Genomic DNA, 17,477 nt, shown 5'->3' on the forward strand with positions numbered 1-17,477 from the left:
ATAACTGCTGAACTTCTTGAGCTGATTGTAGGGAAAGGACTGTGAAACGATTTTATTACTTCTCTTACTAGAAATCTATTTTTTTTTAATTTGTTCTTACTGGTGTACATGGTATCTTTTTGATGTTTAAACTGCTTGTGTTCTGGGACTCTTATAAAGTCCCAGATGACAGTACTACTTTAAAATCTGGGAGTATTGCTATTTGGCACAAGTGTGGTCAGAGAGAAAAGAATCTGGTCCACAGAGAAGTCAAAACAGTGTAGAATGTAGTGAAAATAAGTTATTTGTGGTAAGGAATATCCAGCTAAAGTGAATGCAAGACCCAGCTTACTTTTCCTCTCTTGCAAACACACCAAAAAATCTTCTTGTAGCGTTGACGGTAAAAACCTTCTTTACTGCCAAGGTCCTTAATCCTGAACTAAAGTCAGACATCACAACTGCGATGCTTTTCTTTCTCATGCATGAAACATGCAGCTGCACATGAAAAAATCCAATGCTCTTTACAGCTGAAGGAGACAGAAAATTAATTAATTGGAAGAAAATATTCTAATTTTGTAAGAATTCTAAAGCAAATCTTAGGCACCTTAAAAGTATGTGTCATTGTTTTAATAGACAGAAAATTAAATTTCTTTTTGTAGCTGTGTCACATTTTGTTAAGACACATTTCCACAGGTTCTTGCCTTTGCGTGTAAGAATTGGGTGAGTATCTTAAGTAAATAATAATGTTTTAGCAGCTAAATAAAAAGTATTTGCACTTTAGTTTGTTGTGTATTAGAATATGCTCTTATTTTGTCATCTTTCTTTTACCCTTTATTGCTGAAATGCTGCCTTTTTTTAGAAGTTGTTTTTCTGAATATAAACAAAGCATAGTTACCTAAGCTACCACTTCTGAGTTCAAGGGTTTTCAAGAACTGAAGCAGCGTCTGGAATGATGGCAGCTCTTTTATCTTAATGGCCTGTAGCTTTTACTCCTTACTAACAATATTTAGAACTTGGATTTTTGTTTGATTAAAGGTATTTCTTTAACTAAAGCTAATAACAGAGTGGGAGAAGGTTCTGGCAAGATGCCGGAATCTCTTGAGCAGCTATAAGGGTCGTCTTCCAGACACGAATATCTATCAGCTGAAAATGCTTGACTGTGCCATGGATGCCTGTATTAACCTGGAATCCTGGGAAGAAGCTTTGTATTATGGCAGCAGGACTCTGGAACCGTACAGGTAAGAGATGCTGTTTCCAAGGATGGGGCGAGAGGGGGCCATCTCTTTAAAAGCAAAGATTATGTTTCATCTAGGTGCTTCTCATTGTTTTTATTTCTTGCTGTGCATCTTGCCTTGCTTTCCAGATAAGTGGACAAGGCACAACTCCCATTCTGCATCCACAGTCAGGCTGGGAAGAAATAAAATGGTAATAGGAAATATGATAGTAACTGATTATTAGCTCCTCAGTGTTTCATGTGTTCAGAGGCTGCCCTATCCCTGAATAGAAGCCAGCTTTCTGGTTCAGGCCTCATTGCCATGATAGTGTTTTCTGCTGAGCTAGGTCAAACTTGGGGGACAGGTAGCTGGCTGAAATAATGTGTGTTTCCTGTATACTCTCTATGTAGTATTTACAGAAAGAATGAAAAAAATCTTAGAAAATTAGTTTCAACTTGAAATGAAAAAGCCTCTGGTCCTTATTTGGGAACAGCCTGATGTGCTGAAGCACTTGCTGTTCTCTCTGGTCAGTACTTGTTCCTGTGCTATGTGCTGGGAGAGTTTCTGAGTCTGATGGCCTTTCATTGATAAGGAAGGATGCTCTAGGAGATCCTGTTTCATGTGGTGGGTCTTGAAATTGATTTGAGCCTGGGGCTGTGATGCAACTTTGGTCATCTAGTGGAGAAAGGGCAGGTGCTGTCTGCTTTGGTCTGTGTTCTGAAAGATCTAAGACTCAAATCTTTGAGTCCACAATATTTGCATTGTTTGTAAGCTGAATGTAAACCTGTGTCCAGTGTCCAGGTAAGTCATCACTTATGAATGTTCTTGTGATAAGGTGTTTTTTAGAGCATCCATTTCTTCTCTGTTGATTCATCTACACCATATGATTTTCCCATACATAGCATCATGTTGAGAAATGTGAGGGGCACGCAAGTGCTGAACAATATGTGCTGTTGTGAATATGAACATCTCGGATTTTACATGTCTTCCCTAATAAAACCAGGCTACCATCAGCATTCAGGATTTTGCCTGAGGAAATTTCATCTGGCAGCCCGTTTCTGAATAAAACTCTGAGCTTTACTTGAGAAACAACACTGCATTTCAGAGCTTTCACTGGAAAGTAATTAGCAAGAAATCTGCATAGGCTATGCTACACCAGAGCTGTAGAGAAGCTTGGTGTTCAAAATGACTGTTACTTCTCATAGAGGAGGGCAGGAGTACGTACAAATTCTCACATGTCTTCAGGGTGTAATTCACATCGTGCATGTCCCACTTAACCTTTTCAAACAGGGCTTATGTAGTACTACAGCAGCACAGGCTTCCTGCCAGCCTTCTACTGTGTGGCACACTCCAGATGAACAGAGTAGTCTGCCCGTTTAAATGTTCTCTTATTAAATAATAATTTAAAAAACAAAAACAGAACCAACAACACAAAAACCCCCTCACTTTAAAAAAAAAAAAAAAAAATTTTAAAGTTTTTAACTCAGTTATTCACAACTGAGAACTGTGGATTCATCTACAGACATTTCCAGGAGCAGAGATTATAGTGAGGCCATGTGCAATTTTACCAGATAATTTAATAACACTTTCTCTGTTTTGCTTACTGAAGTGTACTGTAGTTTTCAAGCTGTTTAATACAGGAGTTTGGAAAGGAAAGGAAGGAAAGGGTTCGACTGTGCATTCAATTAGTATCTCTTGAGAAAAGCTATTTACATGAGATATTTGACTTTTTTTTGCACCTTGAAGAGTTTGTCCTTTTTATCCCCTCGTCCAAAGGCATTACTTAAGAGACGTTCTCAGTTGTTGTTTTTTCTTTATACCTTCAAGTCATCACTAGAAACTTTGACACACCTGAAGTAAAATCCTCAGTTTCTCATTACAACAAATTGTGCCCTAAGCAGCAGGAGAGCAAATCCTAGGAAATCTTTTGGGATGCATTGAATTTCTCCTGTTGAATCAATCTACTGCTTGGCTGCTCCTGCAGTTCCATTATAGCTATCTATTTTCCTTTCCTCAGCTCTGGAAAAAGTATTCATACAGCTCTCCACAGGGAATCACCTGAGAATTCAAGCAGTCCATATAAATAGGAAATCATTGTTGCAACCTTAAAGGCTCTGGAGATTTGGTAAAAAACAATTTTAATTTCAGGTAATGTGTTTATTGTGCGTTTTCCATTTCTTTAGCAGCAGGATTAATTTTCAGTGCTGTGTGACACATTGTATTGTAACATGTTTTCATTATGATGGTTACTGACTTTTTCAGAATCATCCACTTCGTATAACTAGTGGAGACAGATGGTCAAACTACATAAAACTGATTGGTCATACTGAATACTGACCTCTATATTTTAGGTAGTGACAATAACCTATGAGGAACATTGTTTAGGACTTCTCAAATATTTTTAGAACGTCCAAAAGAAGCAGAAAGATGGCACCTGTTGAGATGAAAAGCTGCCTTCTTTTGTGCTGACCCATAATTGTCCATTATTTGTTAAAAACTGCATGTACTTTCACTGAATAACCTAAGCCAAATGCATCTACATAGTTTTTCTTGTAAATGTCACAGTAATTGTCTGTCCAAGCGCCTTAACAAAAGTTAAGATATTTCCCTCAGTGAAAGCTGCCTCACATCATAGTCAGCACTCAGCAGCTTGCGAAAATAAACTTCATTTCAAAAATCCCTGTGAGCCTTAACCACAGAATAATGGAGTATCAGCAAGAGGTGTTACATGTGTTTCTCGTGTCTCAGTTAGCACATTCACACTCGGGGCTGACTGCTGCTCACAAAGGATTCAGAGATACTAAGTAAGGCAGATTTCCCTTAGGTTACCTCTGGGGAAGGACCCCAGCATTTAGTCCTTAAATTGCAAAGAAGACACATGCGTTCTGGGGACTGCGTTTGGGATTTGTTTTGTGATTTGTTTTGGTTTTGTTAGGTTTAAGGTTTTGATTGGTTGGCTGGTTGTGATTTTGGTTGGTTGGCTGGTTTTGGTTTTTTGCTTTGTTTCGCTTTGGGTTTTTGTTTGTGGGGGTTGGTTGGTTGGTTTTGGTGTTTTGCTTTGTTTTGCTTTGGGTTTTTGTTTGTGGAGGTTGGTTGGGTTTTTTTTTGTCCCCTGCTGCCCTCCCCTTTGTCTCAAGTATTCAGTGCTTACACTGCAGGCAAAGAATAGAAGTACACTTCTGCTATAAAACTCTGCTAGATGTTGCCAGCTATTGTAACACAAGTAATAGGAGGAAAAGAAGTAGCTGAGTCACACCACGGGCCTATAGGATTTAGGAAGCAGAAGGGTAAAGGTAAAGCTGTGTTGCCTCTCTGGGCTCCTGTGGCACCAGCTCTGGTGGGATTCTGATACAGAGAGGACAAACATGCTTGTTCTTGTTCTACATTGCTCATCATCTTCTGCTGAACTTAAAGCTAATGTCTAAGTCCCACAGATTTTCACATGGCCAAGTTATAATTAACAGTCCTTCACCTCCAATGGTGCAGCATTAGGAGTTACTGGAGGGCTCCAACGTGAAGGAGAGGAAATTCCTTCTTTTCATCCTGTAGAGAAGTGTCATGCAAGAAGTGCTGTTCTGCCTCTTCCCTCGGGAACCTTGCACATCCTTCCCCATCCATCCTCCCTCTGCTGAGTCAGCACTGATACAGGGCTTGTGCTTAAGTGGCTGTTCTGCTTCTGGAGTGGGAGGGAGCTGGGTGGGTGCGAGCGCCCCATATGTGTGTGAGACATGCACCGTTTGTCTGCTCTTCTTACTCCTCCCATCCCTTCCAGTGATATTTTGCAGTATCCCGTTACTTCACCTTTCCTCAGTGACGGAGATCTCTTAGAGAACAGGGAAAACAATCCTAGTCAGCACAATTCTGGATTGTTTTGCAAAGGACTGGGTTTAAGAACAGTGACTGGGATGCGCTTCTTATCGAGTATTTTCTGAGAACATGGTTGAGTTTTCATTGTGTGAATGAAATGTCAGCAGAAATTTTTTATTTAGAATTCGACTTCAATAGATGTGATGGCCTGTAGTTTCTAAGTATGTGAACTTCAGTCAAAAGGCAAATTAAAAATTGATGGTTGCTATAGTATCTTTTCCATGAGTCCTGATCTTGTAAAAAAAGCCAAAAATAGCTGTAGAACCTAATATTCTTGGAAGAGACTCTGAAGTTATTTTCTCTTCCTCAAAAATGCTCTCCAAAAACAAAATCTGATTTTCTTTTGGTCTGATTTTCCCCCTTTTCCAATGTGTTTTGCTAAAAAAGTCCTGCTCTTACAGGTATGTGTTTTGTAATACACACGTGATATATGCAATGACTATGATCAAACATACATTCTTTACTGAATTAAGCAAACTCCTGAGTGATGGCTAGTGCAATTTACTTGAATTTACATTGAAAGTTAAAGTACGTAGAAAACGCAAGAAAAAAACCTGCAGTGACAAACAGGACCACTGGGGGATGCTAGTGTTTAAGGGTTAAAGTCTGGATTCGGTGCCAATCGACACCCTGTTTGTGGGAGGTCCCCTGGGAACTTGTGCATGGCTGGCAGATTTCTGAACCTACAGATAGTGGTAATTCAGTGACCAAAGTTCAGTGTCTCAATCATAAAACGTCAGTAGTAAACATAAATCTTACTCTGGGATCCCCTGAGGGGGAGACAAAAATGTGAAGGTGGAGAAAACTCTAAGGAGGAATGAAACAAAGAAGAGAAAGAATAACATCTACCTTGCTCACTTTTCTGGGGTTTTACAGAATGGCAATAGGCAGTTATTCTAATGTTCTGAGCAAAATCCATGGAGAGAAAAAAAATCTCTGTAAGAGATTTTTAAAAAACTGCAACTCATGGGAAAATCTGAATGGCTGGAGTATTTTTTCTTTCCATTGTCTAAACAAAAAGGTGTGATTTAAGATTTAGAAACTGATCATTGGTTCGTGAATGGTTACACTGATTTGTCACCTAGAGATGGTAAGATAGTAGTCCCAAGCAAACATCAGATGTTTGTGAAAGGATGAACGAGGTCCATTTGCTAAAAGACTAGGTTGTGTCTCTGCAAAAGTGCAAGGCTGAGGGTATCACAACACATTGGAACCTCAGGGAGCTGTTGCTATAACCTGAGTGAAGAGCACCAAGCAGCCTTGGTGCACCTTCAACATAAGAAAATCAACAGAGGAATGAGAGATTGATAAAGCAAGTGGAAACAGTGAACAGCACTGAGATCACCTTTCTGCTTTCCTCACAGGTTTTTGGTAGCAGATCACTCTCCACCACTTATGTTTAGTGAGCTATATGAAATGAGCTAAAAGTATTAGCATAAATCAGTGGAGGCCAGACCATCTTTACAAACCACTGCAGCTGGTGAAGCAGTTAGGGATCTTTATGAGAGACTGTTGATGTTGTAAGTCATATTTGTAGTCTAACAAAAACATTCTTCACTTGAACATGTGTCTCCTAGTGTAAGTCAGACCTTCTCATGCACTGTACTCCATATATGATCATGTTATACAGCTTTTGATTCTTTGGTTCTTTTCTAGTTGTTTTTCTTGTATTCTTCCATTACAACCACATGTTGTCCCCAAAAGTGATACTGAGCTGCACAATCCTCAATGAATTCTGTAAGGCCACACTCCTGTAAGCACTCTGCCATCTACCTTTCCCCATTTTCACATTTGGTTTTGTGTGCATGGGTAAAATTTCCTACTGTTCTCTTCAGTCACACCAGCTGTTTTTCAAGAATAATTTTGATGTCTGTAGATTGTCCAATATACTCTATGACACTAGAGTAGAAGTTCAGCAACATCAGTGTCAATTTGTGATACTTCATTCAGTATATACCACATTTATTAAATGGGCTAAGACGTTCTTGAATAGCTTCATTTGTGCAAGATTTTTTCTGACAGTGTTCATCCAGTAGCTCTATATTTGTATACTGGTGCTTACTAGCTTCAGTTTTAGCTTGTAGCTTGAGTTTTAGTTTCTAGTTTCACCTTTCATATATGCCAAGAGCTATTTGAATCTGAATTTAGAGATAGTTATCTCCTAGTGATGTTAGTGAACTAAATCACCAGGTTTCCCAGAGTTTTGTTTGTTTGTTTGGTTGGTTGGTTTTTTTTGTGACACAGCTACAAGTGTTGATTTCTCCAGGATTTCAGTCCTAGTCTACCTGTCTACCAGAACTGAAAGAGTCTGTCTAGTTTTGTTACCCTTAAACAGTAATAGTTACCTTTGTCTTGTAATCAGGGGATCAGTTTTTTGGTGGAGTGGGTTTGTTTTTGTTTGTGTTTGGTTTTGTTTGTTTGTTTTTGGTTTTGACATGCATACTTGCCATTTACAAAGTAAAGACTTCTGCAGTCCTTACCTGAGCTCTTTTCTTTAGTTTGATTGCTATCACACACTAATTGAAGGACACATGAATAAAATAGGAGTATTAAACATGTACTAAGCAAATACAAAGCTCTCGTATACTAGCCTACAAATGTATGAGTAGATGTTACAAAGATCTTTGTATTGTGAGAAAAATGCAGCATAGTTATTGAGCTGGAATGGTTTTGAGAATGATTTTTGGGAATTCACAGTGCCTGTGTGAAATTCACAAAGAAGAAAAGAGGGGAGTTGATGGCATACAGATTCTAAACAAAGGTTTGGTTAGAACCTGAGCTACAATGGGATTGGGAAGTCATATCAAGGGAACAATTAAGTTAAAAATAGATACATATGAAGTATGTGGAGTTTTGGATTCCTTTGATGGTAACTGAGCATTGCTTTGAAAAAGCTATTTTAGAGGTAGAAATCGTGGTGAAAACAGAGTCAAAGGGGAGGGAAATCATTTAAAAAGAAATATAAACTTACAATAGTATCTCTGATAAAAGAGACAATAAAAGAGAGGACAGGGAGAAAATAGCAGCAGCGAAGTTGTAAGGAGCAATGCACTCTCTAGAGGGAGAATTAGAAAGAATCTGATTTTAGTCAGAAAATACCTATTTCTTTGTTTGAATAAATTGTCAATTTGAGTTGAGTAGGCAGAGAGTAGTGACTTGTCAGTACTTCTTAGGAGGAAATCAGTTAAGAGTTTGTAGTGGTGGAGATGTGAACAGTGGTGAAAAAGGAAAATAATGGTATTTAAGCAAGAAAACAGTCAAATCAACCTTCGAGATAAAGAATGAAAAAGATGAAAAAGCAATATTTTTTCTATTGAAAAAGTAGAAAAGTTACTGAAAAGGAAAAAACAGTTGTGAGGGAGAGAAGAGGAAAGGAGCAGCAGATAAGTTAAGCAAAGAAGCTGAAGAATGTAGTCTGTTTAAAGGATGAATCAATGAGATTGGCCAGGGAGAGTGAATGATGGAAAGATGATGCTTCCAAGAGGGGTGTGCAGAACCAGAAAACTGAAGGAAGTATTGTCAAACAAGAACTGTGTCAACAAATGACCAAATTTTTAGTGAGATGATCCAGCAGGAAGCCAGAGAATGAAGGTCAGAAAGGTTCTGTAGCAAAATAAGTGATACTGAGTAAAGCTGAAATTTTCCAGACTGATGTTGACAGGAAAGGAAGAGAAAGACTGAACATGCACATGAGAGGAAAAGGTAAATTAACTGGAGTGAGCAAATCCTAGAGACCACACAGTTACTGGTGTGACGGTAGGCTAAAAGCTCACCACCAGCTCTCAAATTCACCAGTTATTCAGTAAAAGGGCTAAAATGTAATAGAAGATCTTATTATGAATGTATAACTCAGATGTCCCTGAAAATCAGAAATACCTTCATGCTCAGGTCCTTTGTTTACTAATCTTGTGCATAATGCTACCTTGGTTAACAGGTTCACACATACTCTGTCCACTATATCAGATCTCTGTGACCTGTATTTTTCTTGTCCTGGTCAAGGTCTGTTAGTCAGTTTTCCTTAATACCATAAAACCGTAAAATCAAGTCTTTCTATACTGGAAACATTTGGAGGTATCAGAACTAGTTCTAACTTATCTAATCCTGGTATAAGAAATGACACAGCCAATTATGATAGCACTCTGCCTCGTATAATTGACGGTAGAATTGTGCCTTAGGGAACTACTCAAGGAAATGCTGAGAATATTGACTGCTACCCGAACACTAGTTGCACTGCCTCATAAATACAATAGTTTCTAGCTTTCAGAAATTAGGCAATGACCAATCTTCTTACTTCTCTGTACAACATCTACATGTTGGATTATGCAGAGTGAAAGGGCTGACAGTGTGGTGTGACCTGATGCTCACCAGCAAAACCCTCCTGCATGTGCCGCTTCCTTCCTTTCCACTCTGGTTTTCTACTAGAAAATCTGTCTACTTTAGGTGAGAACCCCAAACTACTGGTGTCTAACCCCGAGATGTCTGTCATACCTCAGATAATCCAATACCATGATTAAGCAGGTGATCCAGTGTTTCTCTTTTCCCACCCCGTTACCTCTCCCAGATGCCCTTGTCGTCCTTTGAGTTATACTGGAAACTCTTTTTACAGGTTCAGTTTGTCATTTCATTCTCAGGCAAGACACAGAAGCCTGAATCACCTTTAGTAATATGACTTTGAAGATGAAAGTAAGAAGGAAGAAACAAAAAGCAAATGACTGTGGGTAAAGAGTTGAATAAAGACGCTAACTGATTACAAATGTTGGGAGGCTAATAAAAGGCAGGCTGGAGCACCGCTAAGGAAAAAGGCTCTGAGAAACAGAAAGTAGGCTGCCCAAAGGACCATGAAAGCTGACAAACTTGGGAGCAAGATAAATATATGGTTGATGGGCTGCTAGAAGTGAAGATAAAGTTCTGGAATCGAAGTGTGTTTGTTACAGCCACATTATGAATAAATTTCCATATTAATTCAGGTATGTTGAATGATGCACACCAAGGATTTAATGTACTTCTAAGGCCAGCCAGAATTTCAGAAGTCTTCTAGAAGCTGGCGAAAGTAACAGCCAACAAACAGAAGCATCTTAAAACAGGTCTTTCTACTTGATTTGTTGTTGATGAAATAGAAAAAAGAAAGAGAAAATAAAATCTTTTCATGCAATGGTTTGGTTGGCACACTTTGAAAAAAGGAATTAGATCCTACACTGCTACAAAACAAAAGCCTCAGTATATACAGTCACAACAAGGAAAAACATTTAGGAGATCAATTTTCTTGTCATAGAGGAAATTTGCAAGATTTACTGCAACATTTTGCAGAGAACTTCGCTTTACACTGTGGCACAAAATACATGTTTTAAAAATGTTTATTTAAATATGACTGGAGGTCTTGCTTTGGAAGAATGTGAAATTGCTGCATGTTGTACTGTTTCAGGTGTTCCGAAACACAGATATTGTGCCCCTGGAACATAATGTAATTTCTTAAATCGTACAAAAATGACACAAAATAACTGATGACTAGGGAATGTCCTACTAGTTAGTTGCTTGCTCTCATTATAATATCTAGAGATAAGTTATCATAGATATTTGTCTCAGTACTGCACCAGCATTAAGGCATTTTATTTTTCAAGGGATTTCAAAATGTGTAACCAAGTTGGGTAATATAACCACTACCAATTCAACATCTCTGAATTTTGAGATGAAAAGCAGGTTTACATGCTTGCAGTAAGATAACATCCTGAATGCATACTCAACCTTTATCTGTTGCTACCCATCTGGATTTGGTTCATCTGTGTATTGTCTTGCTGGCATGTTTGCAGGCAGGTGAGTTCTACCAATGCTGGATATTTATCAAAAGATGCTATCAAATTGTGCAATGTTGCTTGTGCGAGTAGAGAGAAATAAAAAGGGGGGGGGGGGGGGGGGGGGAAGGTGTTTTTCATGTGACAGAGCATCAATATTAAGCTGTGACACAAAAATATTTTGACTTCCATTAGAATTACTAATTTTATTTAGTACTCCATGCTTTCAACCCCATGCTTTGGTCTGAGAGCAGCATTGACCCAGGGAAGTACTCTTGTCTTCTGATACCGTGAGGAGAACATGAAAATACAGTGGTTCTGTATCTCTGATGTGCTAAACTGTGTCCATTGACGAACAATCAACTCCATATGTTGTAGTGGGACATGACTTTTCCCCTCCTGTTTGCAGTGGTGATGACTGTTACTGTGCCTGATCTTTGTATTTGAAAAACACTGGGGATGGAGAATTTAATGCACCCAGTGACAATAATGAAAAACCCACAGCAAATTGTACTTAGACCCTACTAAGATAAGCAAGGAAAAAGTGACAATAAATTTGCTGCTAAATGAAAAAGACTTGGCTCCGTAGAAATCACTGGTGGTCTGTGGGTCCCAATTTCAAAGAAAGTCTCAGCAACATACAGTTCAGTGGCAAAAGACCTTTGCTATTGCTGATAATGTTGTGTTGTATATGACTGGATGGGGGTCTGCTTAGGGAGTCCAGCACTAAGTTTTCATCTATAAAATTTATTTCAAAGGTCAGAACCAGACAAATATTTACCAGGTTGGATGTGGAAGAAAATGCACTTAGAGTTTCTCTGATATTCACCCTAAAATGCTATCTCTTCCTTTTTGTGCCCTGTATTTAAACATAAGGCAAGGTGAGGTTCTTGGCTGCCCTGAACTGATTGATTGAACTTGTTTTACATCAGGTAAGGATGTAAAAGATTCTTCATGAAACTCTACTGCTCTCCCAGGCACAAATGCAGATACTCATGGTGTATATTCATATTTTGCATATATTAATAAGAGTTCCTCTTGCTGTTTCTTCTTCTTAGCTAGGTAAATTCACAATTAACTGGATTGCTGATGTCTTTGGCAAGTTGAGTTGTATTTTACTTTAGTTTTGTTGCCTTTTTCTTTTTTTTTTTTTTATATGGACCTATTATTCCCTGTCTTTGCAGTCATTTTACTAAAATCTATTTGTAATGGCTTCAAGCAAATATACACGTGCTTAAGCCATACAATTTGCATTCCAGGAAACAGTGCAATCCTTTGGCCATTTCTGTACACTCCTCAGGTGGCTCATCCTTAGCCTCCAGGGCTACCCTTTGGCAAATATCTGTTTGCTTTTGTTTAACTGAGGCTGACAAAAATGATATGATTTCCAGGTCTTTGGCAGTGCTAGTGTCAGCAATGGCTTAAATAGAGGTACCTTAGCCTGTTCTTGAAACAAAGTTAGCGTGTTGTATTCAATACAATAACATTACCCCAACTTGTGATTAAGTGCTTAGTGAGTTCCATTTCCTTATAAGAACATGTGTAAGAACCCAAGAATGTATGCCACAAGTGAACTAAGCATGAATCTGTCAGCAGCTTAAGTGTGTTTGGGATAGTGCAATGGAAATATGCGGTATAGTGACACAGTGTTTGTTCTCTGGGAAGCACTTAAGAGCAGATGGAACCTGTAAAACAGACTGATTCACAAAAGTGTGCGGCTTCTATCAGATTTGTTGGATGCTTCCTTGTTTTAACCTAAATAAACACAGGCTCGAATTTTCAGTAATTTGCAAGTAGGGGCAGGTGAGGTACCCAACATTAATAGGTGCACAGAAATTCATCAGAAAGGGACTTTTACTTAAAAGACTTACCTCTCTCGTGAAATAATGACATGGGTAAAAAGTACAGTATCATTGTGGAAATATCCTAAGGAAATGAGAAAAAAAAATTTAAAAAATTAAGGATTCTACAGCAGCATAAAGAAAAAGATGCTGGAGTCTAATTACAATTCAGTGGAAAATTAGGTCCATAGGAAGCATCTCTAAAATTCTACTATAAATCAATAGCATCTATAAAACCAAGGTAGGGTTGTATGGAAATGACATACAAATCTGTAAAATTTAATAGAAAAAATGTTAAGCATCCTACAGATCTGTTGAAGCATACAGTAAAACTCTGCAGAGACTGGATATAGTAGCAAGTTGAATTCCACTAGGGTATGCATGTAAGGGGGGCATTACATTTGTATGCTTAATGGTGACTTTCTGAGCTCCACCACTTGCTAATCTAAAGAAGTAATAAACTCCATATCAAGATCTGGAAGACCCTTATATTTGTGCAAAGCTTCACCGCAGTTAGTACTTTATGTATTTTGAGTTGTGTGCCATTGAGGCAATGGCAATTTAGTTTTTGTGTTCCAAAATTTGCATCAAGTTGAACCTTGGGATGGAATTTGCAGACAGCCTAAAATTGACATTTATCGTATAGTTTTATACTGAACTAAATCAGCTTAATAACTCATTCAAAAGAAAGGCTAGATTTTCAGAAGCTTGGCTTTTTTTCATTTTTTGAAAGCAATCAAATCAAAGTCTCTCCTAAAATTTAAAAAATAAATAAATATATAAAATAAAAGAGGATATGGCTTTCTAATCTCTTGCTTTCTGTGTAGTGCAGAAGTTCTGTACCTGTAGCAGGGATCTTGTTTCACCTGATTTCAAGAAATTTGCCTGGGGTGGGCAGAGTAAGAAATGATATTAAAAATGTGTTTCTGGAAACATAATTCTGCTCTTGTGAGTTATGTGTGCTGCAGTCTCCAGTTAACTTTAAAACTACATTTTATATGATCTTCTGTGTATAGTATTATATATAATATTTTATTTCCCTGATTTGCATGTGCTGTTTATAGGAGGACATATCCCTATCATGCTTTTGAAAAGCTCAGTAAAAGTCATACCTATTCAAACCTAGGTGAATCTTGACTATGCCAAGTATGGCAAAACCTGTATAGCTAAATAAAAACAAAAACAAACAAACAACAACAACCAAAAAAAAACAAACAACAACAAAAAAAACACAAACAAACAAACAACACACAAACCAACAAAAACAACAAACAAACAAAAGGACAAACAGACCAAAACTCTCCAGTTTTCTCAGCAATAGTGTACCGTGCATATTCCTTCTGCTCAGAACGCAGGACAACAAAACCACAAGGGTCAGGAACAGGCTGAAAGAATGCCATGTGTTGTCCCAGTAAGTGCTTGATCTTGCACTAAAAGTTAAAGACATTTTGGTGTCAATGAAGCTTTTATGATTGTGTTGTCTGTGCCTGCCAACTTGCATAAAGACAGAGATGCCAAGCATATTAAGTTCCTACAAGTTTGTAGAAAATAAGAAGCCACATATAGAGTGCTAAGTAAGAGAGAAGTTTAAGCTCATGTTCAAATGCATTAATAGATAGTAATGGACACCAAAGGATCCATGTAGTTTTAATCTCCTGGTGGCAGGAAAAAAGCTTCACACCTGGTAGCATAAAACAACCATGAGCCACAAGGAGTTTGGTAAAATTTGTTTTTCCTGCAGCTAGTTGAACTCTATCATTCTGCCACTTACCTCAGTGGTTTAGCTATGCGGGGAAGCTAAGCCCTTTCTCACCCCCACTGGGGAAAGGGAGAAGGTACAAAGGTGAAAGAGAGCCATAAGCAGCAGCCAATATATTTGTTTATTCTGAGGCACACATTTATCTTAGAAATGATGTCACCAGAACTCAACATCTACATTTTACAGGCATAGTACTCCGTGATACTACATCTCAATGAATGCTTTTGATTAGCAGAATTTGCACAGTATCAGTGGAAATGTTTGCTTTCCTGCCTGCTTTTTGTGCTACAGAATTGTTGTTTTGGTTTGTTTCAATTATTTTTGTTTATTTAAAAATAATGTATGGAGCAAAAAAATACCATGGTAAAAATGGGGTGGAAATTTTAAAAACAAGAAAGAATCTTGAATCCTGTCTGCAACTTCAATGTTACTCGAACATTATGTGGAAAAAAACACCAAACAGTCATTGAGTACATACACAGCAATTCTTTCTACACTGCCTGGATGGAGTTGAGAGGGTTTGTCGAGTCTGCATTCTTTTATATATCAAAGTAAACAGTCTTTGCTTAATGTGTTTGGAAAAAATTCAAAGCCATCAGGTTGAATACTTGGCACTGTTATAGTTACTGGCAATATTCTCTTGGCTTCGTCGGAGCTAGAGTTTCATCTGTTGTGCTGGTTGTAGATCAGTCAGCCCTAGATGACTTGTGGATGAGTCATATGGAAGTGTCCCCTCTATCTTCAGAGCTGTAAAATCTCACACACTGGGTAGGAAACTTGCTCTTCTGACCTCTCCCTCGTACTCCCCAGCCCTGGTGCAGTGGCTGTTACTTGTCTCCATCTCTGTGTTTGCCGCATCTGACAATAAGGATCCTTGGGAAAAGTTGGCTGGAATAATTTATTGCTAGATGATTCACTACCCAGAAGCAATGCAGTGACAGGTCATCCTCTCTCACATGCCTGGAAGTGCACACAGTCACACTCTCATACACTCGTCATCCAGCACGTCAGTCTTGTGTGTGTGGATCTTGTAGTGTGTTTCTCTTCCTCAGTTCTTTATGGGTAGGGACACTTTTGTAAATTCAAGACCTGATGATTCACTTTCATGTACATAATTTTTAAATTAGCAAACTTCTCTGGAAGTAAGAGAGATGCCCGTATGACTTTTGTTCACTCTAGAAATTTTTGTTATGAGATGTTGACAGATGTTTCTAATTTTCCCTGAGTTCAATGAAGCATCATCTGCTGTTTAATTTTAGTTTAGCCATGTTTTGCAATTTTGCTTTATTCTCAGTAGTTGAAGATACCTGCTTTCACAGTCTGATGGAGATTACAAATTATTTTATCATGTAACCCAGAGAAAGAGGTGATTTAGAAAGCAAAGAAGATTTTGTGAGGCATCAGTAGAATGCTCTTCACTGTGTTATACATCCTCTTCCGCTTAGCAAAAGACATTTGGATAACACAAAGAAAACCATTACTATTTCTTTTTTTTAGTTATCACTCTTTAACTTAGCAAGTGAAGAATGATGAGTGACCACTACTGAGTGAGAGTTCAGGGAAATAAAAAGGGAACTTATAATTAATAATTTTGGAACTGTTCAGCTACGTTAGTTTCCTCTTCTTGAGGAGCACACTGTGCAGAGTAGGAGTTTGTCATATGTTATGTTTTTTCTTGAATGGCAATCTTTTAAAAGTTGATATTTATGTACTTAATATTTCTCAGAAATTTTTTTTACATAGAGATTATGTGGGGCCAAAAACATCATAAAACTGTGTATCCAGTGTTGTGAAGATTAATACTTGCATGGCTGTTGCCCTATCCTTTGCTCTTGCACAGCTTTGAGTTTTCGGTGACTTCAGTACAGTAACTTTTGATTTCAAGATATTTTAAAAAGGAAGCCAAAGAGAGGTTGGTGGGTCAGATGGACCAGAGGTAATGATACTATCTTACTTCAGGTAAGAGAAAAATGAAGTCAGTGTGTAATGTAAATATAAATAGTTAGTGAGAGAAATCCAGCACCTGGCTGACACTGGCAACATATTTAGTAGTGGAAGTGTTGGCGATGGTTCATCATAGTCTGAAGGAGTAAGACATGATTCATGTACTTCCTTGTTCTTAGTATCTGCCACCGTTGTTCCTTCTCTGGTGTGAAAATATCCCCAATTTTGTACATGGTCTGTCTTCCATGTCACTTCATGTCACCCTTTTTCATCCCTGACACCAACATATGCCCTTTGGCCAAGCTGTCACTGACGTTTAACTTTCTGATGATACAAATCATACCAGTGACCAGAGTCAAGTGATATTTATGTAAGATATATCCAGCCCTGTGTATGTAATAAGAAGACTACATTATTTCAGAAAAAAATACTATTAAATAGACATGCTTTATAGAATGTTGTCTGGTTTATTCTCCTCCTGAAGACAGCTTGCTAACAACAGTCACTCAGGAGATCTGTTTTTCTTCTTTACATTTAAATGTTTGCCTTTTGTAAGCCACAGATTTCTCTGAAGTGCTATCCATAAATGTAAAAGCATACGGAAAAGTTGGCTGCAGACACGTGCAGTGAGCATATTGGAAACTTGCAGTCTGTGGACTCCTCAAATTGCAGGATTTCAGAGCCTAGCTCAGTATATTCCTTGTAGCCTTTCACTGCTCATTAATGTGCAAGTCCTTCATGATAGACAAGTAACACCAGGACAATGTCTGGCTGGAAGAAGCTCTGGCCAGTGGCACATAAGCTGTAAAGGAAAAATACCACCATACCAATGCTCGACAAGCAAGTTGTTCACTGATCTCCAGAACTGAGGAAGGTATTTTCCCATTAGATTTTTGTCTCTGATTGACTGTTTGTCCTGTTTGACTGAATGGTAACTATGCTGCAGTGTTCATGCATTACTTATTACACATCAGAGAATTCACTAGAGAGACAGCATAATGGATTTTATAGCGCACAAACCAGAATTCCAATGACTGGAGAATTTATAACATTTTTCCTGCATGCATTACGTCATCTCTATCTT

The 17,477-nt window shown here is 38.2% G+C and overlaps 1 protein-coding gene across 4 annotated transcripts in view; it reads left to right on the plus strand.

Moving 5' to 3' along the window:
• SMYD3 (SET and MYND domain containing 3) overlaps positions 1-17,477 on the plus strand; it is a 404,221-nt gene that overhangs the window by 351,399 nt on the left and 35,345 nt on the right. For 3 of the 4 annotated variants that reach the window (XM_065835829.2, XM_065835830.2, XM_071806199.1), the window contains one exon: positions 1,043-1,217. In XM_065835829.2, the coding sequence (XP_065691901.1) occupies positions 1,043-1,217 (175 nt within the window). Of the gene's footprint in view, positions 1-1,042; positions 1,218-3,210; positions 3,332-17,477 lie in introns of those variants that run through there. The other variant, XM_071806198.1, reaches the window with a different exon arrangement.

The sequence above is a fragment of the Patagioenas fasciata genome, chromosome 3 (assembly GCF_037038585.1).
Source record: "Patagioenas fasciata isolate bPatFas1 chromosome 3, bPatFas1.hap1, whole genome shotgun sequence".
Taxonomy (NCBI): domain Eukaryota; kingdom Metazoa; phylum Chordata; class Aves; order Columbiformes; family Columbidae; genus Patagioenas; species Patagioenas fasciata.